Consider the following 17,312-nt stretch of genomic DNA (forward strand, 5'->3'; position numbering starts at 1 on the left):
CATCCCATTGGTCATTCCCTCAACCTTCTGCACCGGTCTTATCCTATAAAGGAAATAAAAGATATCGATTTCTAGAAGATTCTAATTGTTCCACTTGTGAATTATTGTGAAAAACTATTCGGTGTCCGTGTTACAAATCCGGGATTTGTCCGGTTAAAGCAGCGCCAATATTTTGAAGGCAAACAGTAACCTGGGCACATTATTAGGGCGGTGTATCGGCAAGAATCTGGCGATACGATATGTATCACGATACAGGTTTGCGATATGATATGTGGCGATACTGTAAACGAGACGATACTTTGGGATTTTATTATTTTAGGAATTGGATATCATTTTAGTAAGTCTGTCATTAAGAACACACCACCATATGCAAAAAAAAAAAAAAAAAAAAAAGCATTTATTGAACCAGAACACAATAGGATTTGCATTTGCATTAATCTAAAATGACACTGTTAACCCTAATTCCTTAAACCTACCGATGCCATGAAACTCCTCAGGGGCACCAAGTGTTTCGCAATACATGAACACAATAAGTATCATTGTATCTGGTGATTATTTTTATGATTATTTTATGAACATAGTCGTTAAAGACACCAAATATGACCCTTATTATAACCCTAAACGTTTTTACAGCAGCGCCCCCAGGAAACAGGTGGCTGTTAAAGCTAGCATTAGTGGCGTCCTCCTGCATGTACTTCCTGTCACTGTTTAAGTTCAGAGATAAGAAGCCTGCTCTCTATCTAGCGGTCGGAATATAAACTCAAAACGAAAACTGTCATGAATCTTGTATGAATCATTTTTTTAAATAGCGATATTGCGTTTTTTCTCTAGAAAATCGCCAAACAAAATATTGTAATAATCACGTGTATCGATATTTTCTTACACCTCTACATACTATACCTGTGCATCATTATTCAGTTTCCTGTTCTAGGTGTTGCCTTACGATTCCTGAATGTACCTCTGAGAAATGTGTGTTTTGTCTTTCTCATTCTCTATCACACACACGCACACACACACCTGTTTTTATGTGAGAAGGGCTGCTGTCTCATGGCCAGGTGCTGCTGGTCCTCCATGAGCCGGTGCAGGGGGGAGCTGCTTTTGATCCGAAGGCCGTAGTAGTGGTACTTCGAGTTTCCTCTGAAAGAACACACACACACACACACAAACATGCGCATACTCATTATTGGCTTTCAAGTAGATGTCCCTACTCTGAGTGTATTTCAAATTGGGAGCAAAATGGTGATTCTTTTTGTCTTCTTTTAATGCATTTAATGCATTGACACTTTGATGTTTGAGAGAATGTAGTTAAGTCGATTTGGAATTGGAAACGCATTCAGAGCTGACCACACCCACGCTCCGTTCCACAGCTTCTCAGAAAAGCTTATGCGTGTTAATGTAAAATGTACATTGGTATTTTGAATATTGCATTGCCATTTTGCATATTAGATTTGAAATTGAATTTTGCTACTTCTATGATTTCATAAAATATATGCTGTTCGGTGAGTTTTGGAAGTTTTTGTTTATTTGTACTGGTCCTTTTCACACCACCATCAATTCCTACTGTAGCTCACGTCCCTAAGGGGAATCCTATATTTACTTTATGTCTCTGTGTGTGTTTGAACGTCAGGCGTACGCCGTGTGTGTACCTGGTGCCGAGTCGGCGGGTGCGCAGTCCGATGAACATGGATCGGATGAGTTTACCGAAGGAGGCGGCGTTGACGGGCTCCAGCTTGGCCTCCTGACAATGCAGCAGGTAGTGATAGTAGAGTGTGCAGCGTGGCAGACTCACACCCTCTGCCTTCTCGTAGTTATCCAACAGCCATTGCACCTTCAAGCGCACACACAAGTTTTGCCAATTTCAGAATCACGAACACAGCTGGAATTTATGCTTTACCCTCACCTAACCTTCATCTGAAGACCAAAAGGAATCATTTGTACTCCACACACTGTAGTACAGGTGTAACACTCGGTGTGTACTCACAGTAGCAGGCGAGGCGCGGATGTTGTGCGTGTAATTCTGGCCTCCGCTTCCCATCACGTAGCTCCCCGGAACCACGTAACCTGCTGCTGCTCCTGGGCCGGCCACGCTCCCAGCTCCGCCCCCAACCACCACACCAGCTCCAGCCGCGCCCCCACTTGCGCCTGAAGACGATGCTCCGGATGCCACCGTAACCCCGGTGCCACCCCCTGAGAATCCTGTAGACACGGAAGTCGTTGGGGTCGTAACCTGCGACCCCGTCGTGGGCGGATCTTCGTAGTACGACCCGGAGGGTGTGGCCTGTCCGTAGAGGGTGGACTCAGGGAAGGAGTATGTACTGGAACGGCTGAGATGGAGCACGAAAAAGAAAACAGATCATCAGGTGTCTGATTGGTGAATTGAAGAAAGAAAGAAAGAAAGAAAGAAAGAAAGAAAGAAAGAAAGAAAGAAAGAAAGAAAGAAAGAAAGAAAGAAAGAAAGAAAGAAAGAAAGAAAGAAAAAAAAAACACAAATGTGGGTCTTACATGGGTGTGGTGTTGTAGTTCGAGTCTCCGTCCGCAAACTGAACCTGGCTTGAGTAGACATGGCCTATCTGGGAGATCTACACACACACACACAGACACACACTCAATACATCTTGTTAAATATTTAAAAGGGGGGTCTAATACTATTTTATCTATTGTAAAATATTTACACAGTTGATTCTCATTAGAGGTCCAATAGTTGATAGCTGGAACTATTGGCAAAAATTCATGCAGATAGTTTTTCCGGGTTGCGTCTTTGGCTGAAGCAGCTGAAAAGGTCTGCTGTCGTTATACAGTACGAGAGTGGCCTCTAGAGGTGAATTACTGATGCCACGTGCTGTTTGTTTTGACACGCTAGACTGCATGCTGTACCTCGTTCATGTTAGTTCATTGCGTAATTTAATTTGATCTGTTAACTAGAGCTCTTTAAAATAAACTTCATTTAAAAATGCTTTGGTTAAATGTTAAAATTAGCAAACAAACAATAAATATAAAGCATTTATTAAAGAAATTTTAAACTTTAAAGCATTACCATTAGTGATGCACCGACCACAATATTTCATGGCATATTCCAATACCTATTTTTTCAAGCAAACTGGCCGATCCCGATATCAAAAACAAGCATTTAAACTTTGTCCATTTCCTTTCTCATCCAACACGTTCACCCTCTACGCTTGCGCAACTTCAGGGCCCGTATTTGTGCACCACAGACAGGCAGCTCTGCATTTCCAGTGCTGTAAATTTGCCCGTATCCTGAATCACTTCAGAACTTTCTTCCAACATCTCGTCGTGCAAAGCCGACAGTGAGTTTGTTTTGCGTAGACTTTAAAATGTTTGATCAAGTTTGTTGTGCCGAATGTCTTCGCTGTTGTTCCTCCGCATTTAACTTGTCCTTTGCAAACATTGCAGATTGCAAAAATACTCCCACACAAATGTCATGTACACAAAAAAGACAAAAAAAACGTCTGGTTCCCATTTATGGGTCGACCATATTCGGTGGATCGGTGCACTTAAATCTAAAGAGTCGTGCTTAAAATGGCATCTTTAAATGTCTTCACAAAGGCCAGAGCGTTGAAATTATATATATTTTTATTAAAAAAACTAAAATTACGAGAAGTCGCAGCACTACGAGAAAAGTCGAAATTTACTTCCTCTTGAGAAACAACATATCCTCTCTGGAAGACCAAGGAGGAGGTTTATGGATGTGGTAAGGGAAGACATGCAGGTAGTTGGGTTGAAAAAGGCAGATGTAGAGAACAGAGGGGTCTGGAGACGGATGATCTGCTGTAGCGACACCTAGCCAAAAGAAGAAGTTACTGCAGGTCTTCACATCTCCCTTATTTTTAAAAACTGTTACCAGCACACTCCTTCTCCATTCTTCAGGTATCCTCTCACCATCCAAAATCCTTTTAAATATAATTAAGGGGCAAAATTCCTTGTATGGGCATTTATCTTGGAAAATCGAGAGAGAGAGTCATCTGCAGGACTCGCTCGAGAAGAACATCGACAAAAAAGTGTGTTTTTGGATGTGAGGGAAAGAAGATCCTTGTTCTTACCATATATCTTTCTTTGGTCAATCTGATAAAACTAAAAGCTCTTTGGAGATACAAAGGATGCTATTTTATAGGAACTCAAGATAAACACGTTTGGTCCGTGTTAAATCCTCTTTAGATTTTCTGTATTGCTGCATTGTAAGTTACAAGCTTGGTGTCGTTTGAGTCATCGCTCAGCAGGGAGTCCGGAAAAATGGCACAATTATGCGTATTTCATTGTTAAAAAAACCCCATGAAACAACGACCTGACCTCAGGAGTAATGTGAAGGTTCCCGACTCCGTGCTGGCCGCTCTTGGCTGTGGTCTGCACTACTGACCTCTGCTGGTTGGAAAAAGGAAGGACACGTTTAGAGCTCAACTGATTTTAATGATAAAGATGCGCCGAGAACGAAGCGAGACGTACGCATTACCTGTGCGGTCTGCACCACGTGTGTCGGCACACCTGTCTGGACGGTGGCAGGAGGACTGGAGTCTGACACCGAATCGTTCGAATGGATAGATCCTTCTACAGAGAGGCAGAAAGAAATTGATATTATTTGATCACAGCAATAAATAATTGATTTTACCAGAAAACACGCAGCGTCCTGCAAGAACTCAAGGAGTGAAGCAACACTGATGAACTTTACACACACACACACACACACACACACACACACACACACACACACACACACACACACACACAGGGAGGTGAAATTCTACCTGCAGCCAAATTTTTGACAAGAAGTAAGATTTACTGTTGTAAGGTAATCTACAATTTGCCTGCCAACAAAGCCTTGTGTGTGTGCGCGCGCGTGTGTATGTGTGTGTGTGTGGCCAAGACACGGGTAAGATGTCTGATGCAAACACACATTCCTCTCACGTTCCTTTCTTTTTTTTATAAAAACAAGGTTTCGTTCCAACAACAAAAAAATTAAAAGGGTGCCCAAAAGTATTGGGACACCCGACTTTTCCACCCACGTGTGCTTCTTCCCCAAACTGTAACCACAAACTTGTATCAGATTTTGGATGCGGGCGCATGAAATTTTCCCTTCACTTGAACTACAAAACCCAAATCTACTCCAGGGTGACACTGCCCTTGTGCACAAAGAAGATCTGAAGATGAAGATCTGCTTTACATGGGTTAAGCGTGGTGGAAGATCTCCTCACCTCACCTTCATGAGCACCTGACTTTACTAACACGCTTGTGTCTGAATAAAATCCGGCACAAATCTCCACAAAATCAAGTGGAACATCTTCTCAGAGGAGTGGAGCTTCTTGTACGAGCAAATTGAGTCTATCTATCATCTATCTATGCAGACTTTTATTTCTTCCTGTCTACAGAGTTCTGCTCTACAGAACAAATGAAGTTCAAAATGCACTTCTGGTTACTCACGGTACGCCACATCGTAGCCATACATGCAGCTGCTGTAGAACATGACGTGGGAAAAAACTGGAAAACGGAGCGAACACCAGGAAAGCGGGCGAGCATCCCTGGTCTCTTTCTCCTCTTATACGGCGCGGGACGAGGCCAGCCTTGAGCCGCTAATCTCCACAGACGGCAGGACGCTCTCATGTTCTAGTAAACACGCTGCTCGGATTGAGCGAGGCGGAGATGGACGGAGAGATAGAACGGGACTGGGAGTGCAGGACCGAGAGGTGAGGTGTACGGACAGAAATAACGAGAGGGAACGGAAAATTACAAAATCGGGAGGGCGCTGTTTCCACTTTGCAGGGTACGAGATGAGAAAAATCGCTTTTACCTCAAAGTAAAATTGCTTCCAAGAGCAACTATGGCGTATTTCTAGACAAGTGAGTCGAGCTGCGAGCGAGCAACCGGTGCACCATTCATCACTAAAGTATATACACTCAGGTTTACGCTTACATGAGCTTCTGCAGCTTATACACTTTTTCAAGACCGATAAGAATGAAATTTAAGACCTGTATCACACCAAAAACACACAAATATGTTACCTGGACCTCGGGAAAAATTAAGACCTGTTTAAAACAACCTGAAACTGCGGATTTAAGACTAAAATTTTGATTTTTAAAGATTTTTTTTTTTTTTACTTTCCCATAGAAACCCTCTGTTATGAGGAAACACTTTATGACAAAAACTAATTATTAATAAACTCAAAAAAACACAATTAACAAAAAAAATATGCTTTATTAAAATAAAAGATTAATTTGTCTGCGCTTATTTAAACTTTGCTGCCAAAAGTATAAAAGACTTTTCTACCCATATGCACTCACAAAGCAGGACACAGTTTGCACAGGACGTCTTTGGACGCAGCATTACCACTGCTTGAACTAGGAGACCCAAAACCTGTTCCAGCACGACAATGCCCCTGTGCACAAAACCAGTTCCATCAGGATCTGCTTTACATGTGCTGGAAGATGCTATCGAGCTCCAACCCTATTGAACACCTTTGGGATGAATTTTTCACCTTCACACATAAATCAGTACCTGACTTTACTATCACCCTTGTGGCTGAATAAGATCTCACACAAATCTCCACAAACATCTAGTGAACCATCTTCCCAAAAGAGTGGAGCTCATTAGAAGAGCAAATTGAAGTGCTTCCTGCCTTTGGGATGAATTTTACATGCTGACGGCACCCCAGGCCTCCTCACCTCACCTTCATCAGTGACCGACTGAATCACCTCAAGTACACTCTATAATCTAGTGGAACATCTTCTCAGGATGTTCCACAGTGTCCATATACTGTTATACTGGTGTTATAAAAGAGGTCTGGTCCATGAGTTTTGTTCGTTTTTTTTTTTTTATTCCAGGAAATATGTAACAGGATAAAGAGAATTTTTTTTCCGTTTTACTCTGCTGCCAAGGGACGAGACCTGATTTCCTGAATGGATTCCTTTTGGTTGAAGTTTCTCAGCATTGGGTGTAATTACATAGTCACGTTTGATCAACGGTAAACATCGGCATTTCTGACAAGTCTTTCACGGCTCCTGACCTGTTAGCTGACCGGCTCGGTTTCCCCTCGCTCGTTAGCCTCAGAGTTTTCCTGTTGCTTAGCAACAGTGTTGTCATGAACCACCGCATTTTGTTTCCTTAATGCTGTCAGATTTTACTTCATAGGACCCTAATTCCTATTACATTCCAGATTTTTATGTACCTCTCAGCGTTCGTCACGTGTCGAGGGGATTTTAAAAGTGGATTATTATGGGATACGATGCGTGGCGAGACGGGGTAGCGTGAGTTGTGGGACACTTTTTCCTGATTGTGGCAGTCACAATTAACCCTATAGAATTGCAATACATTTTTTAACACATATACACACACACACACACACACACACACACACACACACACACACACACACACACACACACACACACACACACAAATGCTGAAGCTACAATCCGGTCATGTTGCTGGAGGAAGCTCAGAACTGTGCAGTGTGTGTACAGGAAACTCTGCCGTATGTGTGTGTGTGTGTGTGTGTGAACATATGAAGTGGTATGAAAAGGTTTCGAGACTAGTTTTGTAACACGCCAACAGATCGCAGAATAACCACGTGAGTTACCACTTCTGCAATATCACCAGCGTGGAGATCCAGCGCAAATCTGCACAAGATGCGTGACGTGCTTCGAGAAAAGAAAACTTCCAGGACACATTCCAGAAGTGGCAGGAACGTTGGTCTGGGTTTCTACACGTTTTTCATTTGTAAAAGATTATTAAGAATATTTTTAACATCCGAAACAACGATTTTAAATCCGGACTATAAAATGCGTTACGTTACAATCTCTAATGCGTGTCAGAATCTCTGATGTTTCACAAGACAGGGGGCGCTGTAGTGTCAACCCCCCCCTTACTTTTCCAAAATGTGTAGGAACCCTGGTTGGGGCGCTGTTTTGCTGTACAAGGGGGCTGTTTTGAAGGTGATAGTGTGTAAACGTAGATAAACAAAGTACGTTCATGTAAATCTTGACACCTCGTATGTTAGACACCACTCGACACCACTGCTGCTACGTCTCACCTGAAACAGTCACCACTATGTACTGTGGCGTGTTTTGCCCGTTGCTGGACCTGGAGGCGGAGCTCTGAATCTCGGATACGGTGTACTCCGTCGTCGCCGCCGTAACCTGAGTGGGCGTGGCCAGAACGGCCTTCTTGAGGATCGCAGGAGGTGTGGTCTGCGTTATTCTCGACGAAAGGGAAGGGGAGGAGCCGGACGAGGTCTGGATGTCAGAGAGGAACACGGGCGTGATGGTGGGACTGGTTTTCAGCTGGCCGCTTTTGGATGCGGTCACGCTGCCCCCTCGAGGCTGGGAGGGCTGGAGCTCCTCGGTGTAGCCTGGAGTCGCCATGGGAAGCGCCGGCGGAACCCAGAGTCGCTGGGAAACTAAGTGATAGAGAACAGAAGACAAAAGCATTCGTAATAATCAATAATAATAATAATAAAAAACTTTTATAATAAATGAATAAATTGCCTTATTTAGACTTGGGTTGGATGAATTGTATGGAAATTGCCATTACAAAAAAAAGAAAGAGAATAAAGTCTGATGAGTCGTAGAGAAAAAAAAGGAGAGAAAATTTAAGAAAGTGCAGAAGAACAAGACATCTGGCTCTTTTGTGTCTCAGACAAAATAAAGGAAAAGGAAGTTACTTCCTGTTTGAAGGCCACCGTATTACCGCTAATGCAAACTGTGTGTGTGTGTGTGTGTGTGTGTAAGAGGAAATAAGAGAGAAACTGACAACGCTGATATAATACCAGTGTTCTGTTTTATTGTGTGGGCTTTTTGTTGGCTTGGAGAACATGGCCTGCACTTGATAGGTCACACTTTAGCAGCTGATTTAAGATCCAAATATATTTTATTGCGCTTCATTTTTATTTACGTGACCACAAACATCAAGCAAGTAAGACCGACATGTCAATACAAGCCATGGATAAAAGACTGTGATACGTGCTTCTTTCTGAACTTCCCATTTCAAGCTGTAATAATGAGCTCCACTCTTCTGGGAAGATGTTCCACTAGATTTTGTGGAGATTTGTGTGAGATCTCATGTCATGATGTCAGAGCTCTATAGCAGGAGATCTTCCACTTCAACTCATGGGAATCATATTTACCTAGAGCTGAAGATGATGGAACAGGTTTGAGTCTCCTGTTTAAGTGAAGGAAAAATGGTCATGCTACCTTATCCAGAGATCATTGGGTGTAGAATCACATATAAAAGACATGTGTCCCAATACTTTTGTTCATATATTGTACAAATGTTAACCCTGGGAATTAAAAATACAAAAACAAAAAGGCGCCACTTTGCATTTGGACAATAATTTATTCAATTAGCATTTGTCAGATGTCCTTCATACAGCTGAGCAGATATGGAGTTAAGGGCCTTGCTCAGGGGCCCCAAAGTGACACTTTTGTATGGCTGGGATTTGAACTCATGACCTTCGGATCCAAAGACACTCACATACACAACCCCCAAACTCCACACACACCCCACCAGCCAGTATGCAAGATGATTTTCTAAAGGAATCTGGTCCATGTTCTACAAAAGACTGCAGGCAAATACTTTTGTACATAAGCAGTCTTGTGTTGATTTGTGTAGTTTGTATAGTTATATTTAGTCCTGTGTTGATTTGTGTAGTTTATATAATTATATGTAGTCTTGTGTTGATTTGTGTAGTTCTATGTAGTCCTGTGTTGATTTGTGTAGTTTGTATAGTTTTATGTAGTCATGTGTCGATTTGTGTAGTTTGTATAGTGTTATGTAGTCCTGTGTCGATTTGTGCAGTTTGTATAGTGTTATGTAGTCCTGTGTCAATTTGTGTAGTTTGTATAGTGTTATGTAGTCCTGTGTCGATTTGTGTAGTTCTGTATAGTCTAGTGTAGGTCTTGTGTAGGTCCGTGTTGATTGTGTAGTCTATTGTAGGTCTTGTGTAGTCCTGTGTTGATTGTGTAGTCAAGTGTAGGTGTTCTGTAGGCCTCTGTTGATTGTGAAGGTCTTGTGTAGGTATTGTGTAGGTCTGTGTTGATTGTGTAGGTCTTGTGTAGGTCTGTGTTGATTGTGTAGGTCTTGTGTAGGTCTTGTGTAGGTCTGTGTTGATTTTGTAGGTCTTGTGTAGGTCTGTGTTGATTGTGTAGGTCTTGTGTAGGTCTTGTGTAGGTTTGTGTTAATTGTGTAGGTCTTGTGTAGGTCTGTGTTGATTGTGTAGGTCTTGTGTAGGTCTGTGTTGATTGTGTAGGTCTTGTGTAGGTCTGTGTTGGTCTTGTGTAGGTCTTGTGTAGGTCTGTGTTGATTGTGTAGGTCTTGTGTAGGTCTTGTGTAGGTCTGTGTTGATTGTGTAGGTCTTGTGTAGGTCTTGTGTAGGTCTGTGTTGATTGTGTAGGTCTTGTGTAGGTCTGTGTTGATTGTGTAGGTCGTGTGTAGGTCTATGTTGATTGTGTAGGTCTTGTGTAGGTCTTGTGTAGGTCTGTGTTGGTCTTGTGTAGGTCTTGTGTAGGTCTGTGTTGATTGTGTAGGTCTTGTGTAGGTCTTGTGTAGGTCTGTGTTGATTGTGTAGGTCTTGTGTAGGTCTGTGTTGATTGTGTAGGTCGTGTGTAGGTCTATGTTGATTGTGTAGGTCTTGTGTAGGTATGTGTTGATTATGTAGGTCTTGTGTAGGTGTTGTGTAGTTCTGTGTTGATTGTATAGTCTAGTGTAGGTTTTGTGTAGGTGTTGTGTAGGTCTGTGTTGATCTTGTGTAGGTCTTGTGTAGGTCTGTGTTGATCTTGTGTAGGTCTTGTGTAGGTCTTGTGTTCTCACCCACACTGTGAACTTGCCGGTGGTAACAGTTACTCCACTTCATCACACTGATTATTGTTCTAAGACGTCACGCTCCAGAGTGCAGCCGAATCCATGACACACTTCCACCTCACCTTCTAAATACTCAATGATCTAGTGGTGTTAAACCCAACAATGTGCTGTTATCTCATAACAATGGTCTGGTCTTTAATTGGTGGTCATATAACTGAGACAGCTGCCACCGGTCTTCTATGGTCTTAGGGGAAAACTTTTTTTTTTAAAAGCAAACACTAATGGTGTCCTACAAAACACACACAAGTGCACAAATGCAAAAAATGGCCAAGTCTTCTGAATAAGAAGGACATATGATAGAAGACATATGTTCAGAGCTTGCAGAACAGGTTTCCCGGTGCGCCCCCACTTTTTAAAATCCTGCAAATACACATCATTCACTTGCCTGGTCTTGTGGTGGAACTGCAGGCAAATACTTTTGTACATAAGCAGTCTTGTGTTGATTTGTGTAGTTTGTATAGTTATATTTAGTCCTGTGTTGATTTGTGTAGTTTATATAATTATATGTAGTCTTGTGTTGATTTGTGTAGTTTGTAGTTATATGTAGTCCTGTGTTGATTTGTGTAGTTTGTATAGTTTTATGTAGTCATGTGTCGATTTGTGTAGTTTGTATAGTGTTATGTAGTCCTGTGTCGATTTGTGCAGTTTGTATAGTGTTATGTAGTCCTGTGTCAATTTGTGTAGTTTGTATAGTGTTATGTAGTCCTGTGTCGATTAGTGTAGTTCTGTATAGTCTAGTGTAGGTCTTGTGTAGGTCCGTGTTGATTGTGTAGTCTATTGTAGGTCTTGTGTAGTCCTGTGTTGATTGTGTAGTCTAGTGTAGGTGTTCTGTAGGCCTCTGTTGATTGTGGAGGTCTTGTGTAGGTATTGTGTAGGTCTGTGTTGATTGTGTAGGTCTTGTGTAGGTCTGTGTTGATTGTGTAGGTCTTGTGTAGGTCTTGTGTAGGTCTGTGTTGATTGTGTAGGTCTTGTGTAGGTCTGTGTTGATTGTGTAGGTCTTGTGTAGGTCTTGTGTAGGTCTTGTGTAGGTTTGTGTTAATTGTGTAGGTCTTGTGTAGGTCTGTGTTGATTGTGTAGGTCTTGTGTAGGTCTGTGTTGATTGTGTAGGTCTTGTGTAGGTCTGTGTTGATTGTGTAGGTCTTGTGTAGGTCTGTGTTGATTGTGTAGGTCGTGTGTAGGTCTATGTTGATTGTGTAGGTCTTGTGTAGGTATGTGTTGATTATGTAGGTCTTGTGTAGGTGTTGTGTAGTTCTGTGTTGATTGTATAGTCTAGTGTAGGTTTTGTGTAGGTGTTGTGTAGGTCTGTGTTGATCTTGTGTAGGTCTTGTGTAGGTCTGTGTTGATCTTGTGTAGGTCTTGTGTTCTCACCCACACTGTGAACTTGCCGGTGGTAACAGTTACTCCACTTCATCACACTGATTATTGTTCTAAGACGTCACGCTCCAGAGTGCAGCCGAATCCATGACACACTTCCACCTCACCTTCTAAATACTCAATGATCTAGTGGTGTTAAACCCAACAATGTGCTGTTATCTCATAACAATGGTCTGGTCTTTAATTGGTGGTCATATAACTGAGACAGCTGCCACCGGTCTTCTATGGTCTTAGGGGAAAACTTTTTTTTTTAAAAGCAAACACTAATGGTGTCCTACAAAACACACACAAGTGCACAAATGCAAAAAATGGCCAAGTCTTCTGAATAAGAAGGACATATGATAGAAGACGTATGTTCAGAGCTTGCAGAACAGGTTTCCCGGTGCGCCCCCACTTTTTAAAATCCTGCAAATACACATCATTCACTTGCCTGGTCTTGTGGTGGAACTGCAGGCAAATACTTTTGTACATAAGCAGTCTTGTGTTGATTTGTGTAGTTTGTATAGTTATATTTAGTCCTGTGTTGATTTGTGTAGTTTATATAATTATATGTAGTCTTGTGTTGATTTGTGTAGTTTGTAGTTATATGTAGTCCTGTGTTGATTTGTGTAGTTTGTATAGTTTTATGTAGTCATGTGTCGATTTGTGTAGTTTGTATAGTGTTATGTAGTCCTGTGTCGATTTGTGCAGTTTGTATAGTGTTATGTAGTCCTGTGTCAATTTGTGTAGTTTGTATAGTGTTATGTAGTCCTGTGTCGATTAGTGTAGTTCTGTATAGTCTAGTGTAGGTCTTGTGTAGGTCCGTGTTGATTGTGTAGTCTATTGTAGGTCTTGTGTAGTCCTGTGTTGATTGTGTAGTCTAGTGTAGGTGTTCTGTAGGCCTCTGTTGATTGTGGAGGTCTTGTGTAGGTATTGTGTAGGTCTGTGTTGATTGTGTAGGTCTTGTGTAGGTCTGTGTTGATTGTGTAGGTCTTGTGTAGGTCTTGTGTAGGTCTGTGTTGATTGTGTAGGTCTTGTGTAGGTCTGTGTTGATTGTGTAGGTCTTGTGTAGGTCTTGTGTAGGTCTTGTGTAGGTTTGTGTTAATTGTGTAGGTCTTGTGTAGGTCTGTGTTGATTGTGTAGGTCTTGTGTAGGTCTGTGTTGATTGTGTAGGTCTTGTGTAGGTCTGTGTTGATTGTGTAGGTCTTGTGTAGGTCTGTGTTGATTGTGTAGGTCTTGTGTAGGTCTGTGTTGATTGTGTAGGTCGTGTGTAGGTCTATGTTGATTGTGTAGGTCTTGTGTAGGTATGTGTTGATTATGTAGGTCTTGTGTAGGTGTTGTGTAGTTCTGTGTTGATTGTATAGTCTAGTGTAGGTTTTGTGTAGGTGTTGTGTAGGTCTGTGTTGATCTTGTGTAGGTCTTGTGTAGGTCTGTGTTGATCTTGTGTAGGTCTTGTGTTCTCACCCACACTGTGAACTTGCCGGTGGTAACAGTTACTCCACTTCATCACACTGATTATTGTTCTAAGACGTCACGCTCCAGAGTGCAGCCGAATCCATGACACACTTCCACCTCACCTTCTAAATACTCAATGATCTAGTGGTGTTAAACCCAACAATGTGCTGTTATCTCATAACAATGGTCTGGTCTTTAATTGGTGGTCATATAACTGAGACAGCTGCCACCGGTCTTCTATGGTCTTAGGGGAAAACTTTTTTTTTTAAAAGCAAACACTAATGGTGTCCTACAAAACACACACAAGTGCACAAATGCAAAAAATGGCCAAGTCTTCTGAATAAGAAGGACATATGATAGAAGACGTATGTACAGAGCTTGCAGAACAGGTTTCCCGGTGCGCCCCCACTTTTTAAAATCCTGCAAATACACATCATTCACTTGCCTGGTCTTGTGGTGGAATCCTAGTGACTAAACGCGTCAAAACGCGCGCACTACGTTTACATTCAAGGCATTTGACAGACGGCCATATCCAGAATTACTAACAGTTATCTTATTTATATAACCAAGGGGTTAGGGGCCTTGCTTAAGGGCCCAACAGTGGCAACTTAGTGGTGCTGGGATTTGATCTCACAGCCTTACGACCAGAAGTTTCAACCACTGAGCTACCGTTCTCCGTCACTACAAACGCTCATTTTTATTTATTATTTGAACTAAAATATATTTCTGAAAACGCTATTCAGAGACTTAAAAGTAACCTTGTTAGTTGTCTTACTAAATACATAAACATCAAAGTTTAAGGCCAATCACGTTCAAGATTAGATTATTAGATTAGATTATTTCTTTTACTATAGTTTAATAAAGAAAAAGCCAGTTTCAACACCAATAGTATAAAATGTAAGAGTGATTCTAGGTTTCATTGTTTTTAGTAGTTTCATGAGACAGGGATTTTGTGACAGAGAAGGATGGGGTGAGTATACATTGTTGCTGGCTTAAATATTTATTTGTTGATCAGTCTAAAACTAAAACTAAATACTCATAACTTATTTTACAGAATGTATGAACGTGATTGGCTAGTGTCGCTGTGATTGGCTAGAATCACCTGTCATTGGCTAGAGTCACCTGTGATTGGCTGGAGTTGAATGTAATTGGCTAGAGTCACCTGTGATTGGCTAGAGTTGAGTGTGATTGGTTAGAATCACCTGTGATTGGCTAGAGTTGAGTGTGATTGGATAAAGTCACCTGTAATTGGCTGGAGTTGAGTGTGATTGGTTAGAATCACCTGTGATTGGCTGGAGTTGAGTGTGATTGGTTAGAATCGCCAGTGATTGGCTAGAATCACCTGTGATTGGCTAGAGTTGAGTGTGATTGGCTAGAATCACCTGTGATTGGCTAGAATCACCTGTGATTGGCTAAAGTTGAGTGTGATTGGCTAGAATCACCTGTGATTGGCTAGAATCACCTGTGATTGGCTAGAGTTAAGTGTGATTGGCTAGAATCACCTGTGATTGGCTAGAGTTAAGTGTGATTGGCTAGAATCACCTGTGATTGGCTAGAGTTGAGTGTGATTGGCTACCATTCCTGTGATTGCCTGGAGTCGCTTGGTGAAAGCTAATTATAGTTGCTTGTGATTAGCTAATGTTACTTGTGATTTGATAGTGTCACAATGATTAGCTTCAGTCACTTATAATTGGCTAGTGTCATTGTGGTTATCTTGAGTCACAGTGATTGGCTAAAGTTGTTGTGATTGGCTAGTGTGGTTTGTGATTGTATAGTGTAGTTTTTGGTGCCCTGTGATTGACTAGTGACACTTGCAAATGGCTAGTGTCTCTTGTGATTGGCTAGAGTTTCTGTGACTGACTAGGGTCGCCTGTGATTGGCTAGAGTCGCTTGTGATTAATCATAGTAATATAGAAAAATAAAAAAACTAGAGGAAGTCCAGTAACTTTCAAAAGAGTAAAATATTACACTTAAAAATCAGTTAATTATCTGTTAAACGCCTGCAGTATATATACACTATTTATACAGAATGTACTTTAATATACTTCATGCTCCTGTTTATGGTGAGAACTTTCTGATTGGCTGGAACACACGTCAATCATGCTCCGTTTCACTTTGCGGCCGCGGCCACGCCCCCTCGGCTACGTACCCCGCCCACCAACCCCACTGCTTAGTGTTCTGACGACTTTTACAGTCGAGTGGAAAAAAAACTTTTCTTCTTTTTCTACCGACTTTTTTTTATTGTTTTTTTTTTTCACACATACAATCCGTAAAAGATTGGCAAGAGGCGAGTGTAAAGTGCAGTAAAGTAGTAATAACAGTAATAGAGTAAGTGACACGGGGTCGGTCGCCATTTAGCCCGAGCTCACTCTTCCCCTTTAAGCGCTCGAGCCAGGGTTTTAATTAAAGGGCTCGGTTTTTTTTAAGCCGGCAAAAAAAAGCAGCCAACAAGTAAAAAAAAAAAAAGTCCAAGAGTCTCGTGTTACCGCACCCGCCATTTTGTGTCACTATATCGCGGATCTGAAATTCTCATAACGACCGTCAGCCTTCAGAAACCAGCTGCGGGAATCCGGTTCTACCTCCTCCGCCTGGCGTCCGCTTTCAACGCGCTCAACAAAATCACACACACACACGCACACACACACTTTATAACAAAAAAAACCCACACAGGACTCAAAACCATATTCATATTCACCTTCTATTCCCTGCTGCTGCTTTTGTTGAGTTTTTAAAAATAAAAAAAATCCTTAATAGTTTAGATTGTTGTTGTTGTTGTTGTTGTTGTTGATTCCCGTTGCTTGGCTCTTGTCGCCAGGACTACCGTGTCTATGGCGCCTCGTCCTCACCGGGGCAACTGTTGCTACCCACCCGTCCAAATCCCGCCCTCACCTTACCTGTGATTGGTGCGGTGTTCCAAAGGCGCTTGGGCTTTGCCTTGTTTCATTGGCTGAGGTTCTCTCTGTCCTTCTCAGATCTGTGATTTTATTCGCTAAGAAGCCTGTCAATCATCTAAGGGTTGGAGGGGGTGGTGGTGACGTCAAAGTAACGCCCCTTTTGTTTTGCTTTTCTTGCGCTTGCTCCTGTCAACCAAAACTCATCCCCCATGATTGATGTCATAATGGAATATTATAATAGAGCAAAAAACTATAAAAAAAAAAAAAAAAAAATGTTGATAAATGAATGATTGGTGATTGAAGCAAACTTCAGTGGGCATGTAGGTGAAGGGAATGAGGAGGTGATGGGAATGTGGAAGGGCAGATGGTGGTAGAGATGCAGCAGCAGGAGGAAGAGCACCACAGACGCATTATTTGCTTTGAGAATGTTGATAAAGAAGTATAGAGAAGGTCAGAAGGAGTTGCATTGTGTGTTTGTGGATTTAGAGAAAGTGTAAGACAGGGTGGAGAGAGAGGAGTTGTGGTATTGTATGAGGAAGTCAGGTGTGTCAGAGAAGTATGTGAGGGTGGTGCAGGACATGTATGAGGACAGTGTGACAGCAGTGAAGTGTGCAGTAGGAATGACAGACTGGCTAAAGGTGGAGTTTGGACTGCAACAGGGATCGGCTCTGAGCCCTTTCCTGTTTGCAGTGGTGATGGACAGGTTGACGGACGAGGTAGACAGACAGTGCATGTAGGACGTTTTGCAGA

General features: G+C 41.9%; 1 protein-coding gene across 2 annotated transcripts in view; it reads right to left on the reverse strand.

The window, feature by feature from the left end:
• rfx1b (regulatory factor X, 1b (influences HLA class II expression)) overlaps positions 1-16,548 on the reverse strand; it is a 31,925-nt gene extending 15,377 nt beyond the window's left edge. Inside the window, exons 1-9 of one of the 2 annotated variants that reach the window (XM_083522754.1) lie at positions 16,364-16,543; positions 8,036-8,401; positions 4,466-4,560; positions 4,306-4,377; positions 2,503-2,579; positions 1,982-2,324; positions 1,647-1,828; positions 1,018-1,137; positions 1-43 (exon numbers count right to left, since the gene is read on the reverse strand). The exon at positions 1-43 is cut by the window's left edge and continues 85 nt beyond it. In XM_083522754.1, coding sequence (XP_083378880.1) covers positions 1-43; positions 1,018-1,137; positions 1,647-1,828; positions 1,982-2,324; positions 2,503-2,579; positions 4,306-4,377; positions 4,466-4,560; positions 8,036-8,366 — 1,263 coding nt within the window. In that variant the 5' untranslated portion in view covers positions 8,367-8,401; positions 16,364-16,543. Of the gene's footprint in view, positions 44-1,017; positions 1,138-1,646; positions 1,829-1,981; positions 2,325-2,502; positions 2,580-4,305; positions 4,378-4,465; positions 4,561-8,035; positions 8,402-16,363 lie in introns of both variants that reach the window. The other variant, XM_083522755.1, reaches the window with a different exon arrangement.
• Positions 16,549-17,312: the final 764 nt, after the last annotated feature.

Source organism: Silurus aristotelis (assembly GCF_946808225.1).
Source record: "Silurus aristotelis genome assembly, chromosome: 20".
NCBI classification, from domain to species: domain Eukaryota; kingdom Metazoa; phylum Chordata; class Actinopteri; order Siluriformes; family Siluridae; genus Silurus; species Silurus aristotelis.